General features: G+C 47.3%; 2 protein-coding genes across 10 annotated transcripts in view; one reads left to right on the forward strand and one right to left on the reverse strand.

Annotated features, from left to right (window-relative positions):
• Positions 1-17,953, forward strand: part of FKBP15 (FKBP prolyl isomerase family member 15) — a 26,623-nt gene extending 8,670 nt beyond the window's left edge. For 2 of the 6 annotated variants that reach the window (XM_027470570.3, XM_027470571.3), the window contains exons 11-30: positions 251-299; positions 1,027-1,146; positions 1,400-1,499; positions 2,260-2,363; positions 3,809-3,902; positions 4,409-4,518; positions 4,905-5,015; positions 5,732-5,826; positions 6,505-6,607; positions 8,669-8,701; positions 10,283-10,454; positions 10,952-11,088; positions 11,410-11,565; positions 12,259-12,411; positions 12,783-12,875; positions 13,347-13,457; positions 14,012-14,119; positions 14,309-15,075; positions 15,565-15,652; positions 16,081-17,953. In XM_027470570.3, coding sequence (XP_027326371.2) covers positions 251-299; positions 1,027-1,146; positions 1,400-1,499; positions 2,260-2,363; positions 3,809-3,902; positions 4,409-4,518; positions 4,905-5,015; positions 5,732-5,826; positions 6,505-6,607; positions 8,669-8,701; positions 10,283-10,454; positions 10,952-11,088; positions 11,410-11,565; positions 12,259-12,411; positions 12,783-12,875; positions 13,347-13,457; positions 14,012-14,119; positions 14,309-15,075; positions 15,565-15,652; positions 16,081-16,155 — 2,779 coding nt within the window. In that variant the 3' untranslated portion in view covers positions 16,156-17,953. The remainder of the gene's footprint in view (positions 1-250; positions 300-1,026; positions 1,147-1,399; positions 1,500-2,259; positions 2,364-3,808; positions 3,903-4,408; positions 4,519-4,904; positions 5,016-5,731; positions 5,827-6,504; positions 6,608-8,668; positions 8,702-10,282; positions 10,455-10,951; positions 11,089-11,409; positions 11,566-12,258; positions 12,412-12,782; positions 12,876-13,346; positions 13,458-14,011; positions 14,120-14,308; positions 15,076-15,564; positions 15,653-16,080) is intronic. The other 4 variants (XM_027470573.3, XM_027470574.3, XM_027470572.3 and 1 more) reach the window with 3 other exon arrangements.
• Positions 17,954-18,700: 747 nt separating this feature from the next.
• The window catches only part of LRSAM1 (leucine rich repeat and sterile alpha motif containing 1), a 32,038-nt gene continuing 27,162 nt past the window's right edge, over positions 18,701-23,576 (reverse strand). For all 4 annotated transcript variants that reach the window (XM_038164880.2, XM_038164881.2, XM_038164878.2 and 1 more), the window contains 2 exons: positions 23,299-23,444; positions 18,701-22,971 (listed from right to left, as the gene is read on the reverse strand). In XM_038164880.2, coding sequence (XP_038020808.2) covers positions 22,846-22,971; positions 23,299-23,444 — 272 coding nt within the window. In that variant the 3' untranslated portion in view covers positions 18,701-22,845. The remainder of the gene's footprint in view (positions 22,972-23,298; positions 23,445-23,576) is intronic.

Below are 23,576 nucleotides of genomic sequence, written 5' to 3' on the forward strand. Positions count from 1 at the left end.
GGTGGCCCTTACTGGAACTGACAAAATCTTTTTTCTGCAATCAGATATTCCAGAGCTGTACAACTTCCTTATAATAACATTCTGAAATCTACAGGTAACGTTGCTGTGTCTTCTAAAAGTAAGATAGGAGAAATGTAAGAAAACAGTTTTGCAGGGGGAGCTGTATTTGACTTTATTTATAAATGCAGAATACTAGATCCTAAATTGCATCTTGATTGATGTCTAATATTACATCTGTTTGTCTTTTCAGGGAGCCAGCTGTTCGGGCCAAGTCAAACTCAATCAGTGAACAGTTAGCAGTAAGTGTTTTATTTCCTAACTAATTTGAAGCCCTACATAGGGAAGCTTAGTTAGTTTCAATTTTGAATTCAGTATTGCTGAAGATAAAGTGAATGTCATGCAAGATATTCTTAAATGTTTGCCTTATTAGCAGCAGATTGATATCTTGTTTTTGAACGGGTTAGCAGAACATGAATCTCAGCCCCAGTTCTGAGTCCCAGTTCCTACTCCTGAGTGCAAAGTTACTTTGCCCATGTGGATATTCACAAAGCTAGTTGTCTTATCAGATAAATGAACAAATTTAAAACTGTTAGTAAAGAGTAATTGGGACACCCAGCATATGTTTGTTTAGCTACATGAAAATAAGATTGTGAAAGAGGTAGAAAGGACTGATTTTTCTAAATTAAGGAAGATGTTCAACATTCTTGACAGAAAACACTTTTCCACATCACTTTCTTACTATTGCTGTGTTTTGTGCAGGGATGGATTTTCTATGTAATGGCAGTAATGTCAGCCCAGAAGGAGTATATAAAGTAAGCCAGATTATCAAATCTGTAGTGTTATCTTGCATGCTTGTCAGTGATTGGGTGGAAAAAAACTTTCAAGTTGAAAGAACCAGGCTTGTATAGGTGAGCTTTAAGTGTTAAGTCAGTGCCTTTAAGAATGTAGCAGGATTAGACTTCTATTTTGTTTGGAAATACTGGGCTAAGAGGCAAAGGAGAAGTAACATTAAACATTGTCTTTCAGAATCCAAATGTAGCAAAGGCGAAGTTAATTTCTCGGATGGCTAAAATGGGACAGCCCATGCTGCCTTTCCTTGCCGGGACGTCAGGTAGTCAGCTTGACTCCAGTGACTCAGAAATAGAGGTACATTAATGACTTCAATTTGACTTCTTTTTTAATGCTTCCTATGTGACTTCCTTAAAGTAGAATCCATAGCAATTTCTATTTATACAGGGAAAGCATGTTCTATTTATGTGGCAAAAAAAAGTTTAACTATTCCAGTATTCCTGTCTAGTTCAAATGGGTTCATTGGATAATACCTAGTCTAAAGTGGTCTTGAGTTCAAAATGTTAATTTGTTCTTTAACATTCATTTTAATATGTAGAAATGTTTTTAGGATCCAAATACACAGAGAGGGGCACCGCAGCCAGTGGCTTCATCTTCCATGAGACCATCACAGCCAGCTCATGCTGTACTGCCTACAGTGTCACCACAAGGTAATATGCTGGTGAGGCTGGGTTTTGTATAGAGAAATTTACCTTTGTTGCAGGCTTCAAATACAGGGGCTGTTTGAGTAGAGGATTGCTGTCAGGAACTGCAGGAGGAACTGGTAGATAGCTTCCACTAAGAGTTGCTGATGCAAAGCTCCATAGGTAGACTAATTCATAAAGTATGGTACTGAAGTCCTTGGAATGCATCTACGTTGTCATCTTGTGTACACTGCTTGAGGAAGAGCAGCCACACTGCAAAGTGTGAGCTTCCTTGTCACCCTGTCATTGTGTGTACTGGGGTGGCACTGAGATTTCTAGGACACCTATGATTTCTGTGGATTGTAAATGAAACAGTTATAAATCACTTTCCATTAGACAGAAAAATAATTTTGTTTGAAAATGATGGAAATAATAGCAAAGAGCATTAAAAGGCTAGCAGTCCTGGTATGGATTTGACCTGCCTCTCCATGATAGGGTAGTAATGTCAGCTACTGGTCAGCTGAGCAGTCTTCAGAGTCAGCCTGAGTAACGTCTTGTGTCAGTTGATTCAGAGCACCTTTGAGTGGAAAAAGTTTGTCTAAATGGAATTTGTGGTTAGGAGCAAAGTTTCTGTGAAAAACAATTCTTCTTTGGTTGAATTTGATTTTTCAGAAAACTGCAGGCAGGCTTGTGTTAAACTTTTTGTCTTTTCAGTAACTTTAACCATGAGAAGGTAAATTATTTCTACCTACTTTCTGATGTCCTGGATTTCTTTGTTCCCTTTCAGTACCTCAAGCATCTGGTTCTATGCCTCCGGTATCTTCTGCTGCTTTAATACCTGCAACAATCCAACCCCAGTCAGTTCTGCCTGGAGGAGCGCAGGGCTTTCAGGTACCAAAATCAAACTGAGAAGAATATTAGTGCTTCTGTCTCTTCCTAGAATTCCTTCTTGTCCTCTCCATTGCTAGGAGCAAGGATTCTGTAGCAGCATGCAAGGTTGAGAATCCCAGGCTGCTTCCTGTGACTATCTGGCATTCTCAGATTTCAGTCACATGCCTCTTAGATTTTGATTAGAAAGGCTTTTTGTATGCTGATGGCTTCTTAAAGTTGAACTAAGAATTCTTCAATATCAGCTTTTGTAGTGACTTAAACTTCCAAATACTTGTAGGGCAGGTGAAAACTACAGTATTTTAGTTAAGGTTTTCCTCAGTCATGGTCTGTTTTCCTGTGAGAGCTCACTTGCGCACTTAATATGTTTGCAGGTCAATTTTCATCCAGCAAAAGAATAATCCTTTTAAAAGGCTTGTGGTGCCACTGCTGCTAAGTGATGTGACCTGCTTGCTAACAAGGAAACTTCTTAGGGGCTTAACACACACTAGGTGTGTTTTTTCACAGCAGATAGTGAAGACTTGGAACAAAGCCATAATACGAACAGTTCTATGAAGTACAAATCCAGGCTTATTAGCATACACTTTTTAGTTATTTAACCTATTTTTGGGAGGTTCTGGAAATCAAACAGTGGTCTGTACCATGCAGAAGAACTACTTATTTTGAAAAGGCACAGATTGAGAAAACATTTGATAATGAATAAAAACAGTACATAAAGAAAGAAACTGGTGTGTTGCTTCGGCTTTGTTTTCCTCATGTTGAAATTGCAGAAGCTGTGGCAAGTAACAAGAAAAAAATGAACTTTTCTGAGTAAATAGAAACAAGTCATTAAAGTGAAGCTTTAACTTCAGTAATTTGCATGTATTTCTTTAAACTTTATTTGAAAGTTTAACCCTGTTTTGGAATCTTAATACAACTTGTTCCAAGTTTCAAGATACTCTTTTTGCTTTCCTGAGAGAGTAAACTGATAGGTGTTTAATGTGTTAATGAGTGAAGTACTTCTAGCATTTTTCAATCTATTTGGCTGCTTCTGATGAGCACTGAGAAGGGAAGTTGCAGTCAAATTGTGTTGCACTTCATGAGCCTTACCTAGAAGTACTCTTATGTTCAAGTTAGCACAACTTCAAAGTACCACACATCCAGTGAGCTGTCTCTGTGCCAGTCTTTGCCTGCCACAAATACAGGGTAACATGCTTTGTCTTAAGCTTCAGCAAAAACAGTAACTTACTAAGCTGTAATATGAACACATACCTAAGCCTTTAAAGAAGAGTGCTTTTTGTTTTTTTTCCTTTACTATGACAGTTATGTAATTTGACTTTCTGCTCCATACTCTTTTTTGTTTTCCAAATATCATACTTGTTTTGGGGTTTAAAAAGACATGAAGACCTCTTAAGTATGAATGGGAAAAATATCACAATATATTCTTATCTGTTGATTTGTTCTGCAAGCCATATCCAGGAATGCCACTTGCTTACCCCCAAACTGCTACATCTGCTTCTCAGCTCCAGCCTGTAGGCCAGCTGTATCCCGCACCTTACCAAGGTATGTTTAAAAAGTACATGCTTTACAGAAGTTTTTAATACCAACAGTGAGCTCTTTATAATGGTGATCTGGGTAGCAATGCTAACATACATTTCTACTCGGTCTGTAATGCTGTACTGTTTCACAAGTCCTTATTTTTAGTACCAATAAAGGGGAAATATTTCCCAGTAAATGCACTTTCTTAGCTTAAGGAACTTTGAGCAGTGTGAAAGGGGAGGCAATATCTAGGTGTATTCCCAAGCTTATATGTTATTAAAGATGTTCTATAGCTGATACTTACAGTTGTGAATATAACTGTAAAAATAACAACTGTTTAGTTTCTAATAACTATTTAGAAATGCTAGGCTGACAGGGGTAGTGGGGAGGGCAGTTTTGTTGTCCAGTGAGGAAAGTAGTAGTCATCCTATCTGATAGGCTGCAAACTGCTAAACATTGCTTTTGGCACACACATGTATATATGCAGACACTCTGCCCTTGTGACTGCAGTTCTCTCCTTTCCATTCAAGCACCTGGGGATGTTACTTCCTTTTTGATGACAGAAGCTCGGCAACATAACACTGAAATCCGAATGGCTGTTAGCAAAGTCGTAGATAAAATGGATCATCTGGCTGCAAAGGTAATGTGTGACGTAGGCTTGTTTACAAGTTGCTGCAATTTGCTCTCCAAATGTAGTCTGGGGAGTTGACTCTAAATGCCTACATTAAGCTTGTAAGCATGTCCTAAGTTAATGAAAATTCCAGTATCCAGTATTATCAAACCTTGAAGTGGTAGCAATTCAGCTACTATGCAAAGTTAATGCTAGCTTTGGGGAAGGTGTTTTGCTTATTTTCTTAAACATCGTATGCACTTTGTTTGGAGAGCTTCAGAGCCCTTCAGGAGATGTCACAGTTGATGTTGTAGCATGTGCCCTAGAGCTCATCAGACAGAAAGGTGAAATGGCAGATGTCTGACTCTTATCTGCATCCATAAATTCATTTCATCTGGCTTGATTTATCCCTACAGGTGGAGGAGTTGAAGAAACAAAATGCTGGTAACACCTCACTACTGCCTGGTATTTCCTCTGTTACTATGGAAGCCTCTATGATCATGAGCAACATCCAACGCATAATCCAGGTAAGTGTAGGCAGCCTTACTTGACTGTTTACTCTATGAACTGGAGCCTACAGTATTATTCCTAATGGGGATACCTATACTGGTTTGGCACAAATGTACATCCATCCGTGTATTCTATTTGTGTGGCCAAAACCAACTGGTTAGGGAAAAGCATGTGCTATGCAACAATTTCCATCACAGCACATATGTGCTATTCTGGCCTTCCAACAGTTTGTTTGGGGACTCCAGGAGCCAGAGTTGATATGTTTGTATTTAATAGCCCTTGACAGAGAGTTCAAGTGAAAGAAACTCAGTCTCTTTTTAAACTGGTATGTATTTAACCCAGCATGTCTTGCAGAAGGGAATTTCACAGAGGAAATACAGTGTTGCAAGAACCATCTACTTCTATTCCTTGCTACTCTGCTTCATAATTTTTCTAGGCAGCAGCGTTACAGTATTTTTTTTCTTGAGGGTGAAAAAGCCAACCAGATGCAATATTACCAAGTACATGGTTTGGCAATCACTGTCCTGTTCCAGGATTCCTGCTGAATTCCTGCATGGTGCCTTTCTGTGATGGCCTGCAACTGCCACAGGAGGTGATAAGCCTCACCACTTTATTCCATTTGTACAGGACAAAGATTTAGGCAGTGTTGCCGGGAAGCCTGAATGAAGTTGAATATTCATGTTAAGTATGAATATTCAAGAAAGTTGAATATTCATGTTAAGCTGTACTTTAGGAGAATGAGAGACTGAAGCAAGAGATATTTGAGAAGAGCAGTCGGATTGAGGAGCAGAATGAGAAGATCAGCGAGCTGATTGAGCGAAATCAGAGGTAAGGAGCGAAAGGATATGGTGTGTCTGCATTTACAAAGGGTATCTAGCTCACACGCGCTTAGGCATAACTGGGGGGTGTCCTTTCTCTAGGATGGAGATGTTCTGATTTTTTTTTTGTACTGATATGTTATTTTTAGCCTTCTGTCTGTCATTGCAGGATGTATCTCTTGCGGGGTGTATCTCCGAAGTTAGGATTTACAGTAAATGTGAATATGTAAGAGGGAAAGATCTTGAGCTTTCATCTATGAGCATGCTTTCTCTGCTTCTAGGAGATATTTTGCTTTTGCTAGCCTTTTAGTAAAACAGAAAGAGCTGTACAGGAAGCTGTGTTCTAAGTTCCAGTGTTGTATTCCATTAAGTTTAAGAGGGAGAATAACTTCTTCAAGGAAATAGCAGAGGCCAGTGGTTACCAGATTTTCAAAAATCTTGACTGTATGGTAGGAACATTAGGCTAGTATCAGAAGTGGAACACATATCTGAACAGATACAATCTGGGCTGAAAGCCAGGCACACCCATTCCACTTCAGGATAACTTCTTGGTGCAGGACATCGTGCAGAATCATCTGGGACTCCTCATTAATGAAAGCTGATTTGAAGTACTGCCTTTTGTCTGATCACCTTTTGCTCCATGTCACTTATTTACATAAACGCTCATTCCATCTACAACTGTTCACAGATACGTCGAACAAAGTAACTTGCTAATGGAGCAGAGGAACCACTCACTGCAAACAACAAATGAAAACACACAGGCAAGAGTCTTGCATGCAGAGCAAGAGAAGGTAAAACCATGGTGACAGCATAGATTTCTGTCAGCAGCCAGGAAGGGGGCTTGTTGTTGCAGTAAAACCTGCTGAAATCTCTTTAGTCAAGTCCTATCTTCTGCAAGGCCACTGCAGTTCTCAAATGATGTTTTGAAAAAAATTTGTCATGTTCTAATGGCTTTCATGATAAAAGCAGCACAGAGCATTTAGATCCTTGTGCTTTTACAGCTTAAATATTCTTAGTTAAAGAACAGTGTCTCTTAACTTCATAGGTGGATGGCCAACATGTTGAGATATTGTGCGTGCTGTGGGGCTTTGGCTGAAAATGCACACCACTTTTTTAGTTGTGCTGAGTTTCTAAGGGTTTATTCTTCTATTTAACTGGCATAAAGATTGAGCATAGCTATAAGAAAAGTTTCCTACTAGGGCTTTAGTCCAGGCACTGGACCTTTCCTCTTTACATATACTGATTCGAATGAGTCTAATGAGACAAGAAAACTAAATTCCTGTTTATGCTAGGTGGTGATATTTGGAGATGTAAAAGAGCACCCTACTTTTGTTCAGGTGAAGGTCTGGCTTAGGATGTGATCCTTTTCCAAATAATCCTGTAGAGTTGACTAAATAAGGTATTTTTTGTGTTCTTATGCTAGTGTGGTCCTTTGGGAGGTCCTTTTGGGGACCAGGAGTTGGACTTGATGATTCTCATGGGCCCCTTCCAACTCTGATATTCTATGATTTTATAGCAATCAAAAAATACTGTCTTTAGCATAAAGTATTGTGTTTTTGAGTAAGAGGCTACCGAGAGAGAGCTTCTTAAACCAGTTAAATCAACTTTTTATCCTGTGAAGTGCACTCATAACAGCCTAACCCTGGTATGCCACCTGTTACTTCTTTAATTGCATGGTGTCTTCTATGCTTTCTCTAGCAGTTTAAAATTATACTAGGCTGAGCTGTGCATCTCTCCAGTACAAATATAAATAAATGTTTGCTCTGCATGAGAACCATGACTTGGTGCATCTAAGTGTGATGGAAACAGCTGTTTCCAAAAGTGTGCTAACAAGTCTGTCTGTAAGGTAAAAATAAAGTAATATATGGCTGATGCACATCTGCTGATATGAGCAGGTGAAGGTCGACTGTATTTTTCTACTGAGAGCCCAGGTTGAACACCTTTAACTGGGAGTGTAAGAGATTCTAACCAAGTCAGACTGAAACAATAAATAAGATTCTTTTCTGTAAATGAGCATCACATTCTGCTTGCATTAAAAGTAACTTGGGGAGAGAATGCCTTCTAGAAGTATAAGATAAAATCTTCAGGAATCTTTTGGACGTCACCTGCAGTGACTGAGCAGTCCACTGTCTAGGTGACAATACTACTACATGAATAGACTTCAGACTAGACTAGACAAGCCATGACTTGCACTAGAGAAACTTCCCTAGCTCTGAGGGAGGACTGACTGTAAATCTGAAGCCTGGTGCTCCTTCCTCTTTCTTTTATCTAACATAATGTGTTCTGTGACTGCTGCTATGGACAGTTCCACAAGTATTTTTTGGTAAGAGAAGGAAGAGAATTTCAAACCGTTTTATCTGTGCTTTACGTAAAAATTTGGAACTTGCCATTTATTTCACAATAGAGGCCAGGCATCTGTAGACAGGGTCTCTGTGAAGAAGTATTAGTAACTTGCTGCTTTGGGGATATAGCTCCTTGACCCTGTCAGAGCACGTCACAGCTTTCAATTTAGGCTTATGTTCTGTAACGATTGGTAGTGCTCCACACTCTCTACTGCAACAAAATGGTAGTCACGTGCAGGACCTGCTGACTGCCAGTCTGCTGACTGCTCCTCTAATCCACGTGGTGTGTGATGTATCTGTAAGGATCTCTTTAGATTCTTTCTTTTAAGCCAGGCTTTTCTACCTCTTCTAAGTTTTTACAGTCCTTGGAAAAAATTAAGTGCTTCTTTGGCATGTATCAGGCTCCTGTAACGAAGCATTTAGCTTTTCTGATGATGATGATGAATGTCTCTGCCTTTCAAGTTGTGTTCTTAACTCTTCCTGTTTCCTGTCGCTGCTTTCTCTTCCTAGCACATGCTGCCAGTGGATCGGGGCTGGGACCAGGTGAGGCAGTGTCTGCTGACTGTGTAGATGATAGCTAATTGTGCCCTAGATAGCGCCAGCCCAGCTTCCTCTTGAACTGGCTAGAAGAATTGCCTCAGATCTTAAATTAGCACAGATCTTTCACTTGGAGAAAGGCTTTATAGCTGGCAGCGTAGCCACTGGCCCCCTCTTTCTTGGGGAGCCCTTTTGAAGAATGTTGTCACGTTGCAGCTCATTTCACCTCCCCCATGGGAGAAATAGGATGTGATCATATCAGATCTGGTATGGATCACATAATATTTTCACTACTTGAAAGTTGGAGGCTGGAGCTGAGCTAGTATAGACATGAAGTGTTCACTGCAGAAACGTAGGTCTAATAATAGTTTCTGGCATAGAATTTCCTCTTTACTTTTCTTTGTGTGTCCTTAAAGACATTAGCAAGTGTTAAAATAACCTTTAGATGTGCTGTGGGGTTTTATTGTTTTTAGCATGCTAGAAGTCGATATCCTGAACTGTGATGAGATGTTTATGGAAACATAAGAAGAAAGCAGATCTGTCTTTAGACAGTCTCTGTCAAAATGTTTCTTAAAAATTAATGGTGTAGAATCCCAGCTCTCGAAGTCAGCACATATTCATCTTTGCCATGTTTAGAAACATTTTGCTTATGGCTCTTCTGCCAGAAGGTGGTGGTCATAGTCTTTAGTTCTCTCATGGAGATGTCTCAGAGAAACTCCATTTCATGAGAACTTACTGGCTTTAAAAACCATGAAAGCCCGTTAGGAACTCAAATATAAGCATAGATATACAATCTGTTCAGGTGTTCCCTGCAGCAAGTGAGATTTTCTGACAGATGTAGTTCTGTCTCTGCAGAGCATCCTCTGAATCTTCTGTATGCTACACAACAAGAACGGGAACATAACTTTTGTGTCTGTCTTGATGACTTGAGCCTCTCCTAACATGTTTCTTGCAAGTAGTCTAACAAGCTCTATCATTACCTGGCTTTCCATGAGTCACTGACTTTGAGCAATACTAAATTTAAACAGGTTAACAAATTACTGTGAGAACCATGCTCCAAAATGGCAGCATTACACATGCAGGTACCTCAAGGTGACTACATGCTGTGTGCTTGGGAGAGAAGGTGCTTATTTAGCTGGAATAAGCCTATGTTGTGGGGCTTTTCAATGATTTGTAAGCTTATTGAGAATAATTAGATCTTCCAGTCCAGGCTTTTACGTGAGTAGATACTGTCATAGAATGACAACTCTGAACAGAGCCACCAGCACTGGTACTACTCTTAAAAATATGCTTAAGCTTTCCTGGGAAAACTCCCTGATGTAATATGATGAGGTTGATGGTGGCCTAATGTAACTCTCTAGTCAGTCTGGACAGGTTACAGCTGAATGACTCTCGGTAACACAGTTAAAGGTTATTAGTGCCTCCTCAACAGGGAAGTATCTTCTAGGCGCTGGATCCCATCGCTTGCCCTGAGAAGGTCTTCTGTACCTTCACAGTTCTTCCTGTGAGAACAGTTCTGGTGCCTCCTCATGCTTTTGTACCCTGTTATTTTCTTTCTTTCCCCTTTTTCTGTGCTCTGTGATACAGGCCAAAGTTGCGGAGGAGTTAGCAGCTGCCACAGCACAGGTTTCCCAACTGCAACTGGAGCTGACTGCCCACAAAAAGAAGGAAATGGACCTGCGGAAACAGCTCTCTGCTGCACTGCAGGATGCAGAGCGACATGAGACGCAACTCAACAAACTGCAAGCACAGTTAGCAGGTAAGACTTGTGCTTGTTCTGTGAGAGCTCCTTAATGTCATTCTTCTTCCACTTCTGTAAGTTATACGTTTTTTTTCTTCTGGGATGTTTATTCCTGCATTCCCTAGGATCAGTCAGAAGGGTATCAAAGAATATAAATGCACTGAAATGTCTGAAGGGTAGGTGCATCATTGCTGCTGCTAACAGGACAGTGAGTTGAATTGATGACGAAGTCAGTGTGTTGCAGGGGTGTCTTCTGTATAAGCAAGCTCTTGGCCTTGGTGTCTTAACATCTTAGTCTTAGAGGAGCTAAATTTTCTATTGGTTTAAAAAGTTCAGATGAAGGCTGAGGCATAAACAGCCCCGTGTCACAGAAGAAGCTCCTAATAAATTCAGGTTCCTGCTGCAGATAGAAACCATACATCTTCTCATTGTGCGAGAGAAGCACTGTTCATTTCAGTCAGCCTTAATCTGAAACATGTAGTGCTGAAACCCACGATAAAGCATGTTTTTTGCAGAGCTCCAAGAAGCCTCTGAGGACACTCAGACTAGGTTCAAAGCTGAGAAGCAGAGCCGTAAACACCTGGACATGAAGATTTCTGCACTGGAAGAAGAGCTGGCAGACCTAAAAGTAGAAAAGGAGACTCTTGAAAGGGTATGTCCTGTGCCAGCCTCGCAGAGAGGTTCACAATTTCAGCTTTATACTTAGAAAAATAAAACACACAGCTTGATCTTGCTTGTAAATGTGTAGGTTAAGTGAATCATCTGCAGGCAAGGATCCCCTGTGCTGGTGGATCCTCTGTCGTGTTTACATCACCTTTTTGTTTACTTACCTGACAGTATGGTAACCTTCCTATCTATAAAATACATTTCAGCTTTGTTTTGATTCTGTTTTCAAACAAGCTCTTTATGCAAAAAGAAGAGAAGCTACTTTTGTGTGGTCTGGCCTATGCTCGAGTCCTCTTCTATATTGCAGAATCTTGCTGAGAGGAAGAAGAAATCCCTTTCAGAGAGAGCTCAAGCAGAGGAAGAGATGGAAGAAATACGCAGGTCGTATCAGCAGGAACTGGACAAGCTTCGACAGTTGCTGAAAAAGGCGAGGACTTCGACTGACCAGGCAGCAGCAGAGCAGGTGAGTTGTGGGAGCTTCTCTGGGAGGTGTCTAGAAAACTCAAAGGAATCTACAGGTAGAAAATAGTCATGAAAACTGCTCGGGTAGTGAAAGAATGAAAACATTAGCCACTTGCTTTTAAAGGTGAACTTTAACATAGGGTTCACTTTTTTTTGTCTATCTGAAATGTCCTTGGTGTTTGACGCTACTTCTGACTCCAGGATTTACACTGTCTCCCTAACGAAAGGCATGATTTGAGTAGGCTGCTGGGTCCCAGTCATTCTCTGACTCAAGTCACAGGCTCCTGACTCTGCTGCAAAGTCTTGATGCAGCAGTGATGCAGACTGGCACACACCATGTTTAGACTGTCTTAAAGAGAATGTCAATCTGAGGAAAGGAGAGACCTCAAATTCATTCTCTAGTAGAAAGATCAACACATGACTGCTGATGAGTGGAAGACTGCTTAGAAATACACCAAGAGACCTGAAGTCTGGGCCAGCCCTTTAGGCCAGCCTGCAGAATTGTGGCTGGAATTGAACTCTGAGAGGTCTGGGCAGGAGCTGAGGATGGCTGCTGCCTTTGTGTAGGCATTGAAGCCTACAGCAGAAGATGTTGTTTTCCCACCTCTTGTTTGGGCCCTAAGCTTTCAGCCAGTTGTTATGCAAATACTGATGAAGTGTGATTGTTTCTAATAATCTGTTACGTGATGGGCAGCTATCGCTCATACAGGCAGAGCTGGAATCCCAGTGGGAAGCCAAATGTGAACGTACCTTGGCCTCAGCCAAGGAGCAGCACGCCAGGCAGTACCAGGAGGTGTGTGAGCAGAGAGACTCCCTGCAGCAGCAGGTGTCCCAGCTGGAAGAGAAGGTAAAGGGCTGTTCCTTACTGCTGGAATACAATGCTGAATAACCTGTGACTGTAACCAAGTCCTCTGCCACCTGATTGTGGCTTGACTTCTAACTTCTTGACTGCTTGCAGAATTTGATCTAATCCACAGGATGTGTCCAGACTTGCATCTGTTACGCTGGGTGGGTGGGTGGGTGGGTGAGCTGGCTGTTGCAACCCTTGAGTGAGCTAGGGCTGAGATGTCAATGCTGACACACTAAAGCAACACCTATAGTCTCTTCTGCTTGTCTATACAGTTATATTTCTGCTCAAAAACAGTTACTGAAATAGTCTTGAATTTGGTGATATTGAAAAGGGCTGTAAACTGATAGGCTCTAGTTCTTGTCTTTCAGCTTGGGGCTCTAAAACACTCGAAAAAAGCAGAGGAGCAAAAATTGTCCGACCTTCAGCAACGCTTAGAACAACTGGAGCCTATCAAAGAGAAGGTAAAGGGGATAACATAGGAGCTGACTGCAAATTGTAGTGCAGTAATGATTAGCCTCAGGCCACGTGTTCTAAATAACAAGAACACAAGTTCAGGAATATGAGAGGGAAGGAAAATCTCTGCATTGCTTCTAGCAAATCAGAACAGGCCAAATTATGAGACCTAGCCCTTCTTTCACTGGCATCTTAATAATGCTGTGCCCGTTCTTGGTATTATGTGAACTGGAAGAGTTAATTACATGGCTGGTTGTGCATCTCCAAGGATTTGGCTGTGTCTGTCTGTGCATGGCTATATTTGGATTTCTTTATTTTGGTGGTGTTACTTTCAATAAAGTCTTCTGCAACTCTATAAAAGCCCTGCTTTTGAGTCTACACTCAGCAATTTGCCCCCACACTTTAAAAAAAAAAAGTCTACCACGTTTACCACTGAATTTCATTATGGAGCTGTTCTAACTTTTGTTTCTCTTTGGCAGTATTCAGCCTTGCAGTCTGATGCAGCAGTATTGAAGGCTCGCTATGAAGAACGCATCCAAGAGCTGGAGAAGGATCAGGATAGATCTTCACCTGCAGACTTCACAGAAGAAGTGAGTTTGATTATATAAAATTTCTCCTTACTGAGCAATCTATTCTATTTACACCCAAATTATTTCTCTTTGAGCAGAGATAAGAAGGAAAAACAGATTTAAAAAAAAAAAACAGCCTTACCATTTTCTTTGCATTTTTCTCCATTTAAAAAAAGCACCCTGGCTCTGGTAATAGGGTCCATAGAGGAGCAAACGACACTATCTTCCTGATGACCACTGTTGCTTTTTTAGTTTAAAACCTTAAATCTTAAGTTTAGGTTGAAAATTTGAAGTAATAAGTTGAAGTAGTAAGGGAGAAGTGTCTGCCTTGGGTTTGTACAACCTGCCTCCGTTTTGGAGGAATGGGTTTGCTGTGTAGGTAATGGTTCTGAATTAAATGACATGATGCATTCTGTTTTGCTGCTGGAATTCCTGATTTGAAAAGTAGTGGATTGTTTGAAACAACATGTGTTTGCTTGCATTTATTGGTCTTCTGCCTGGAGAAGTATCTGTTCTTGAATCCAGTACTTCACATGTTAGTGAATTGTATCTCTTTCCCTCTTTCTCTTTTCCAGGTAAAGAAAATAATGAATGGGGTATTTCAGTCTCTTCGGGGTGAATTTGAACTGGAAGAGACATACAGTGGCAGGACAGTTCTGGGTGTTGTCATGAACACTATTAAGGTACGACAGCAATAAGAGATATGAGGTGGTAAATGTGAGAAATTAAGGCTTTGGCTAAAACAAAGTGTGAATCTGAAATAGCTAAAGCAGAAGTTTGTGAGTGGCTAAACAGCCCAGCAGTAGAACATACAGGGATCTGTGATGGCTTGTCTAGTGTATAACCTACACTCTTCCTATTCAATTTCTTAGACTGTAACACTGCAGCTACTCAACAAACAGCAGGAGAAATCAGAGCGTGACGGTAAAACAGAAGAACCTGGAGCAGGGAGGCTGGAGGGATCTCTTGGAGCAAAGAAAGACCACAAAGAGTCTGCGCAGCACAGCCCTGCACAGGGTGCTGCTTGCCCAGCTGGTGCTGGAGAAGTGAGCACAGGCTCCCCAGTGTGTGACCAGAAAGGTGAATCTGCACCTCTGGTTGCCAGGGCCAGAATGCTTGAAGAGGAGCAGACAGCACAGAGCAACGGGGTGTCAGAAGAGGAGGAGGTCCCTCAGGAGTCTCTCTCTCCCAGAGCAGAATCCCACTTAAATCCTGATAAGCAGCCTGAGCTTGCAGAACAACCTGTTCCCAAGGTGGATGAGGACTTCGTCCTATCTGGGCAGAGGCAGGAGAGCAGCCCCATCAAGAAAGCTGAGACTGAACACAGTCCCTCCACAGTATCTTTGCAGGCAGAAGTTGCAGAGCCTTCTGTTCTAGAAACTAGGTCTGGAGAAGTGGATGTGGCTGTGGCTGTGCTTCCAGAGGAGCCATCTGCAGAGCAGAAGGCAGAGGAGCCTGTGGGAGGCTTAGAGCCCCCTCCCTTAAGTAGTGAAGGAGGAAACTGCACAGACCTGTCAGATGGAGCTAGTTCTGACCAGGAGCCTGCTTCAGTATCCACAGCAGAGAAAAGCTCAGCTGTCATCAGAGAAATCCCACGAGAGCAGGAACTGAGCTCCAGCCCCGGGCAAAAAGATTCCAGGTAAGGTATGACTGCAGGGGTCACCACAGTCCTGTCTTCCTGCTGATCAGCTTGGACTGGTGTGGCAGCACCGAGGGAGGGCTTCAGCCCCAGTGGCTGGCACAGCATGCGTGCAGGGCCGCAGTGCCATCACGGTGCTAGTCCTGGGAGGCACAACCGGCTGCTGGCAGAGCGCAGGCTGTCCGGGGCACAGTCTGTGGGGGCAGTTGCAGAAGGAGCTGGCAGCTGGGTGGAGGTGGTGTTGCAATCATCCCTTGTGAACAATTCCCAGCTGAGTGCAGGGGGTGTGCTGTTCCTCTGGGATCTGCTACAGATGGCTGCCAGGTCCCGTTACTGAACTGTCCTGCACTGGCAAAAAGCACGTGCCTCAAAACACTAAGCGGTTTGTCTGGGTGACGAGGCTTTTAGGTCATTCTTAATAGAACATATAAAAGGAAGCTAAGATCCCATAGTCTGCAAGTAAACTGTTCTTTCTTTGTCTTCTTCTAGCCTCTTTGAGGATGACAACTTCTTTAAAACATCTCATAAACCACTGAAGCCTCAAGTTCCCTCTGAAGAGGAGGATGAGGAGGAAGTGGTATGTATTTCTTTCCACTCCACTAAACTAATTCATTTTCCATGAAAAATCCTTTCTGTGGCAGCGGGTGCTCACTGGCTCCTGCCTGCTGAGCTTGGAGCTTTGATGCATTCTCTGTATAAATTTTCAGTGTCTGGATTTGTTTCTTGTTGAGCTTGGAGTTGCATGGGCTGAGGCAGTGACAACAAACTCCTGCTGGCATGACATTAGGACACTTTCACAGGTTAACTGAAGGGTTTTTAGTCTTCCTCTCTCCTATCCCTTTAGGCTATAGGCATCTCCTGGAAGATTCATTCATCATGTGAGAAATACAAAAAAACATAATGAGGCCCCATAAAATTGATGAGATCTCATAGCCAGAGCTGCATAGCAATTACTAGTTACTGGGAAGCTGTTACTGACAAATTTCTCCCTGTTTTGACTTCCAGAGCATGAAGGGACGCCCCCCTCCTGCTCCGCTCTTTGCTGATGATGACGACGATGATCTGGACTGGCTGGGATGAAGAACTGGCTGGTGAGCCTGTGTGCCCTCTCCTCTGGGCATGGCCTCTTCCTTGTGCACTTAGCACTTAACAAGCTGCGGATGTGGGACAGTTGTGAACAACCAGGGACTTCCCAGGCTATTGTACTGCAAGCTGACAGGGCCTGAGAGCAAGTGTCTCTGGTTTGCACTCTTGGGCACTCAGACCCTTTTGTTCTGACCTGACAGACATGCACGGAGCGTGCGACAAGCTGCAGGAGCTGACCAGTCTCACTGCATGTTTGTATTGCTGTCCTACTTCTGTGAACCGTTGATTCATTAATCTGAAACGTTATGCAAATATGAACTATGTAAAGTGCTTCAGAAGAACGAGTTTGGCAGGACCCTGCAGTAGGTAACTATTTTCATAAAAGTCAGACTAAAAATCTCTCCTTCCCCAGTGATGATCTTGGAATATTCCTGTTAATCCCCAGTGTTAGGCTCTACGCCTCTGCACCACCTCATCTCTTTAGGCTTAGCAGAGTGTGGTGGGAGATCCAGCTGAGATGCAGGCAAATGCTTCCTGGAGGCTGAAGGCTCTGCACAGGCAGCTTCTGGAAACTCCAGGGGCTGCCAGGTTCAGGTCGGTGCTGTTGTTGTATGTTCAGAGCTGCAGCACACATGGGCAGAGGCGCCCTTTAGTGGTACTGGAGGTCAGGCTCTGTTGGGCCAATGCTCCAAGCCCACAGGTAGCACCTGGTAATTGCTGTTGTGAGGAGCCAGATCCCCAGCTGTGGCTTACAGAGGAGCTTGAGGCTCAGCAAAGCCTCATGAAAGTGATTCAGTGCGCAGCCTGTGCGGACAGCTCATCTCTTCTCTGTTTGCATGCAGAGGTGAGGTTTTCTCTGCTGGGTTGTGCAGCACTGCCAGAGAAAGCAGCAATGCAGATGTGTAATATGCTCTTCTCCAGAGAAGAGAGCTACTGTAGGCAGCCAAACCCCTCTCCTGTGCCTTTTTCTCTGTCGCTGCTTCAGGTGTGATGGACATAGCACAAGTTAACCTGATGGTGGTTGGACATGTATAAACCAGCCTGACCTGGGCTCTGCTGTGCAGCCAGGGGTTGGGGTGTAAATTCCTGTAGCTTCTGTCTAGGTGAAGCTAGAGGGGAGAGCAGTGAGGACAGATAGCTGGGCAGCCAAGCTGGATTTCTCACAGCACTTCTATTTCTAGGCTCACTAGCACTTGATGAAACTTAGTAGAAGCAGTTCATACAGTGTCTCTAAAACAAATAGCACCACCACCCTCTTCCATTAACACAAATTGAAGTTTTTAAAATAATTCTGCCAACATCTAGCTTCCACAATTTTCTCGTCCTCTCCAAAGCGAGTTTGATCTATGCCCTCTTAAATGCCACTTTCCTGGGGAAAAACAGTAAAAGTACTGGGTGTTCTTGTGCATTAGTGTAGCAGTCTGTTAGGTCCCTGTCCCTTCCTTGCCCTCTGTGGCAAATGGCCAAGCTTAGAGCCCAAAGCCTGGGAGACAGCCAGCCATGGGGCCACTTGTGTCACAGGGTCAACTTAGCTTGAGTTTCCTTGAAAGCTGCTCCAATAATCAAAGAACAAATAATTATTCAGTGCTGAACAGTGACAGGGTGTGAAACCCTGACCTTCTGGGGCTCCCTTCCCATGTGCAGGTCTGAGCATAAACACTCTCTGGGGCAGTGTCCTAGTGCAGGTCCTGACTAATATTAACACATTCCACTTCTTGTTTCCTGATACAGATAGACAACCTGAAGGGTTTGCATTTCACTTCTTGAAAAATAAAGTGCAATTAAACCTGTATCTTCTGTTTGCATGGACTGTACTTTACTCAGGATGCATCTATCTGTATGCACTTGAATACAGACTTACATTAGATTCAGACTTGGTCTAGAACCTCTTCCTCTGAGACCATTCTTACTGTTAAACCCATCTCAGGGGAGACAAGAGGAGTTTCCTTCATCCTCTGGCTTCAGTTCCTCAGGGGCTTCAGCTCCTCAGGATGTCACATTGTAGGGACTGGGGTGCAGAAACTAAGGCTTAAAGCAGGTACAAGTGTTTCTGTGTTGGCAATTTGCTACGCCTTTACCTATGCCTACCACTTTACCATTTCTTTTTCTGCTGAAGTCTTAGCACCTTCTTATTTGTCCTCTGTGCCTTCCTCTAGTGTGAGGTGCTGGGGGAGTGAATATGAGAAGCCTCTGGGCTCCCTGTAGGGGCAGCAGGGTCTTGGATCTCCTGCCCAGTCCTGAGCTGGGGCCAGATACCTTCAAGAGGGACACGGAAGGGCTGGGTCCTGACCTGTGGCCAGAGGTGCATGTCCCAGGGAGGGTGAATGAGAGCAGAGGGACAGGATGGGCTCCAGTCCTTGGTGCTGGGTGGAGATGGGGCTTGACCCTGGGGGCAGGCGGGGACACCCCTCCCCTACCTGGGCCCTGCTTATCACCCCCAGTCCTTGCTTCTGGGAGTGCGACAGCGCCTTGTGTTCCTGAACACCCTTGGTGCAAAATGCTCTACCTCAGACAGGTGAAAAATGACTGGAGACTGCTCTGGACCAACCTTCAGTACATCTTTAATGTCTCATCTCTCCTGGGCACTGCCCTTCCCCAGGTGCCGCCTCTCTCTGCGTGCACCTGCACCAACCAGGCTTTGTGGCTCCACTGTGCACCGTGAGGAGAAGCACTGGGAAGTTGCTGTTAACAACATTTTACCAACAGAAAACAATGCAGGACCTTTCCCCTCCCCTCGCAGTGTCCTCAAGTCCTGACAGGATCGATGGCAGCTGGCTCTGACAGCTGGAGCACACCAAGGTATCCACCAGATGCCCGTGGATCATCTTCACCGTGTGGCAGAGCGCACACACGCGAAGCCCCCCGTGGGGACGCCTGCCCGCAAGCAGCAGCGGGGCCGTGGGCCCTCCCTCAGGTCCCTGCTGTGGATGCAGCCGGCGTTTTCCAGTCCTGGGGCGGCTCCTGCTGAGCTGTGACCAGCATGTCCAGAGGCTCCAGGAAAGGCGTAAGCACAACACAAGCTTGGCCAGACCCCAGGGGGTGAAGGCAAGCTCTGAAATAAGTTAATTTTTAAAGAGGCTGATGCCTTGGGGCCCACGTTGGTGCTGCTACTGGCCATGGCTGAGTGCGCTGCAGCCCCCAGACAGCTGGGCTGGATCCTGGGGGAAGCTGAGCCCGTCCTCTGTCCTCTCCCTGCCTGTCTCACTGGGATCCAAAGCGCACGACGGGGCTGAGCCTGAAGCCCCTGACCCACCTGGGTCTGTCCTGGCTGCCTGGAGGCGAGGTGGGACCCCAGCAAGGGCTGTGGTGCTGGACAAGAGCCCCCTCTCCCCCTCCAGACCTACTTGAGGAAGACAAGCAGGAAGAAAGTGGCAACGATGAGGACAAGGATGCCGGCGGCGAAGCCAAGGCGCAGGTTCTCCATGGAGGCCAGGGGTGGCTGCGGGTCCAGCAGCAGCCCCCGCCCCGGCAGCCCCAGCACGAAGGCTCCCGGTGCCTCGGGGCTGCGGCGGAAGCCGCAGGGGGACACCATGCTGCTCACCGCGAAGACGGGCGCGTGGGCTGCGCACGCCACCTCCACGGCCACCGAGCGCCCCAGGGCCTGGTGGGCACCTGCAGGGGCACTGCTGCCTTCCTCCTCCTCCTCCTCCCTGGGCAGCAGCTGGGCGCCACGTGGGGTCCCCAAGGCCGGTGCCGCTCCACAGCCACCCAGGGCCAGCTCCGGCACCAGCGTCACCATCCTGCAGAAGGGGCAGCTGACGAAGGCGACGGCGGCGGCGCGGCACACCAGCTTGCGCAGGCAGCTCTGGCAGAGGGAATGGTGGCAGGACAGCAGCTGGGGCGCCCGGGCCCCCCCGGCACCCCGGTACGCCTCGTAGCAGATCCCGCACTCCCCGCTGGCCTCTGTCCCTGCAGCCATGGTGCTCCCAGGCAGTGGACGCGGACGCACCTGCTTTTGAAGGCTGGAGGCGGGCGAGGGCCGTGCCCCACAAGGCGGGGGCTGAGCGGGGCTGAACTTCAGCCCGGCCCCGGGGTGCCCGGCAGCACTGGAGCGGCGCGCTCCTCCTCCAGCAGCCGCCCCAGGGAAGGGGCTCAGCAGGGCCTGGGGCTGCTCCAAAAGCAGGGCTGGACCCTGAGGGTCCCACCAGCTGTGTGCAGTGGATGGGTTACCAACCCTAACGCATGACCACGCAGCATTTGGGGTGGCTGCATGCTCTGCCCATGGCCCTGAGACTTGTGAGACAGAACGCTTTTTTTTAAATTCCCTTTACAGAGCCATAATTCTGTAATAATTTCTTAAACACTAGGGGTTGGTCTTTTTATTGCTATCATTTTGGTTTAGGCTGAGCTCACCAGGCGGAAGCAGCCCCTGCGCACCCAGCCCGGAGCTGTTTGTGCTCAGCCTCGTTTCACGCCTCACCTGGGGCAGTTGCTCAAGTTTGCCAGGGGCTGCCCCGGCCATCGGTGTCCCCGCATGCAGCTGAACAGGGTCGGTGCTGCACCGCGTGGGGTGGCCCTGGGGACAAAGGGCAGCGTGGCACTGCCAGTGCCCCAGGGACAAGCAGCCTGGGGGGGTTCTTGTGGCCTTGGGAGTCACTGGGAAAGACCCACAGCAAATAAAAGCCAGAAAGGCCAGCGGAGCCCAGCCCTGCGCTGCCTCAGGTGCCTGGCACACCATGAAGGTGTAGGTGGGGAGGGCTGGGCTGGTTCTGGGGACGGGGCTGAACCCAGCTCATGAGCTCCAGCACTGCCCAAGCCCACCGCCTCCAGCTGCAGCCTGCCCCAGCCCCAGCCCAGCAGAGCCCAGGCAGTTTTCTGGCAGCACCAGCAGGGAATTGGCCAGGCAGGTGGGCAGAGGAGGGCAGCTGAGCCCCGCGGTGCCCCAGCATCCTGCCAGCATCAGGGCGCAAGGGCAGGCAGCTCCTCCTGCCCCCAGCTTCCCAGGCACGTCCAGCACAGGTTGTTTATGGGCAGGCAGCGAACCTTGCCCCAGAGCTTGTCACTGATTACCGCTGCCTTGGGGACACGAGAGTCCACCTCTGTGAGATCAGCTGGACAGTGGGGATGCAGCATCGCTGCTGCCCTCCCCTCCCTGCCGGGATGCAGCACCGGGTCTCTCACCCCTCTCCAGCCAGACACGGGGCCCTGGCGTGGTCCTGGCCACCCTGGGGGACCAGGGCAGGAGGGAGGCTCCCTGCAGGGCTGTGCCTGCTGGAGAGGACAGTCAGGACCTGCCCGCCTTCCTGCTCCCTCGCTGAGCCTCACCCAGGTGGGGTGCCACCTGACTCCCCCGGGACACGCTGAGCACCTGCATCTGTCCCTCTGTGCTCACTGTGCCCCAAACCCCACAGCTACAAAAAGCCCAGAAAAGAGGGGCACGCTCCCCCCAGAAGGGACCTGCCAGGCGTGTGGCCACAGCCCAACAAAAGCACGGAGGCTGCAGCAAGGACACGGCTGTGCCCAGACAGCGAGAGCCACACGGCCCCAGCAGCTCTGCCCCTGCTGAGCTATCCTGGCACACGTGGCTGTGGCCACCCAGCCCCTCTGCCAGGCCACACACGTGCCGTGGGTGCTGCACGCGGGCGGTCTGCCCCAGCGCAGCAAACACAACGTGATCCCTGCAGAGGTGTCCGAGGTCTCCAGCTGCCTGGAAGTCACCAGAACTGCTCCAAGAACCTCAGATTCTTCCCTGATTTGACGTGGGATGGGAGGAGGTGACACTGGGACAGCCGGGCATGTGACGGGAAAAAGGGAACACAACCAGCAGAAACCAGCTGCCTTTTAATAGCTTCTTCTGGGGGAAGGGCTGCAGTGGGACCAGGCTTATCTCTGCATTTTATACCTCAAGGTCAAGAGACGAGACTTACTGGGACTGTTACTTATTAATGACAATGGCGAACTATCCGAATGCCAACACGGACACAAGGCAGAGCTCTGCCAGGCCCAGCCCCAGCCCACCCGGCCTTGTGCTGGCTCTTAGGTGGCAGGAATGCTTCCTGCTCACAGCGTGTTTTCAACAGGGAATCCCACTGGGCTCCTCTGGCCAGAGTGGGTCCCTCGAGTCCTGGTTCTGGGGCTGCTGCAGGCTCCCCTCCCATGGGAGCATGACTTTGGGGATGGGGAACACCTCACGCTGCTCCGTCACCCACTGCACATGGCTGCAGCCCAGCAGCTGCCCCAGACACACTTCCAGAGTTCGCCCGTGCAGAAGCCCCAGGCCTTTGGCAATGACATAGGTGCAAGGCACTGTCAGCATCCCAGAGCATTGCAGACCCCTGGCCGAGTCTTCCTACAGGAGAATTCGCCCACCTTTGGGCAACAGCGCTCGACGCAGGAGCACAGCAGTGCCGCAGCCCCAGCAGGGGCGTGCAGAGTCCCAGTGGCTTCAGAGACAGCACTAACTGCATCCCTGCCGAGCAAGAGGCGTTTCTGAAGGCAAATGTATGAGCCAGAGAAGAGGGGGCACCGCTTTGCCCAGTTTCATCACCCAGTGATGAACCATCAGGGAACGTGGAGAGCAGCTGAGGCCCTGGGTGCAGCCAGCAGCCAGCCCAGGGCTGCGTGCAGGGAGAGGGCAGTGCTGGCCATGCTGTGCGAGTGTATTTAATACTGATACAGAGGAGCATGGTCCTGAGAAGGGGTGATGAAGGTGGTGCCGGGCAGCCTTGCCTTACTCCATCCTGCCTAGCGGCTGTAGAAGATGCGGACATGCTGTGTGATGTCCTTGCGGCACAGGGGGCAAGCACGCAGCTGCTCGCAGCAGGTCTGGCAGCAGCACACATGGCCACAAGGTAGGAAAACTGTCTGGGCCTGTGGGAAGAGAGAGCAGAGAGGACACAGCGAGTGCTGCTGCCCTGTAACACTCATCCCAGTACCACCACACCCCAGCAAAGCACAGGAGGAAACGGTCCAGGAGGAGCTGGGCATCACCCACGGGTGCTACATGGTGGGAGCCAGAGCCAGCACCCTGCGCTCCGTCCCTGGGCACAGCCCAGCACGGTTTGTGCACAAGCACCTGTGCTGTGCAGAGAAAGCACCAGTGACATGGGCCAGAGGGAAGAATGCCACCAAGAGCCACATCTGGGCCAGCTCCCCCTCCACCCCTGCTCTGGCACCATGCATGTGCCGGGCTCTCACCTCCCGCTCCATGCAGACAACGCACTCAGACTTCTCATCCCAGCACAGCGGGGGAGCAGTCGGGGTCACGGTGCTTGGAGCCTCCTCCTCAGGGGCGCTGGGCTCTGGGGCTGCAGGCACCTCGGCATCCACCGTCTTCAGCAGCTCTGCAAGCACCAGCAGGACGGCTGAGCACCAGAAGCGCTTCCACCTCCCACCCACTGCGCGCTCAGGGGGCAGCTGCAAGCTGATGGGAGCTCAGGGCTCTGAGTATGAGAGCCAAGGGGCTTGGAGGTGCT

This window comes from Anas platyrhynchos, chromosome 18 (assembly GCF_047663525.1).
Source record: "Anas platyrhynchos isolate ZD024472 breed Pekin duck chromosome 18, IASCAAS_PekinDuck_T2T, whole genome shotgun sequence".
Classification (NCBI taxonomy): Eukaryota; Metazoa; Chordata; class Aves; order Anseriformes; family Anatidae; genus Anas; species Anas platyrhynchos.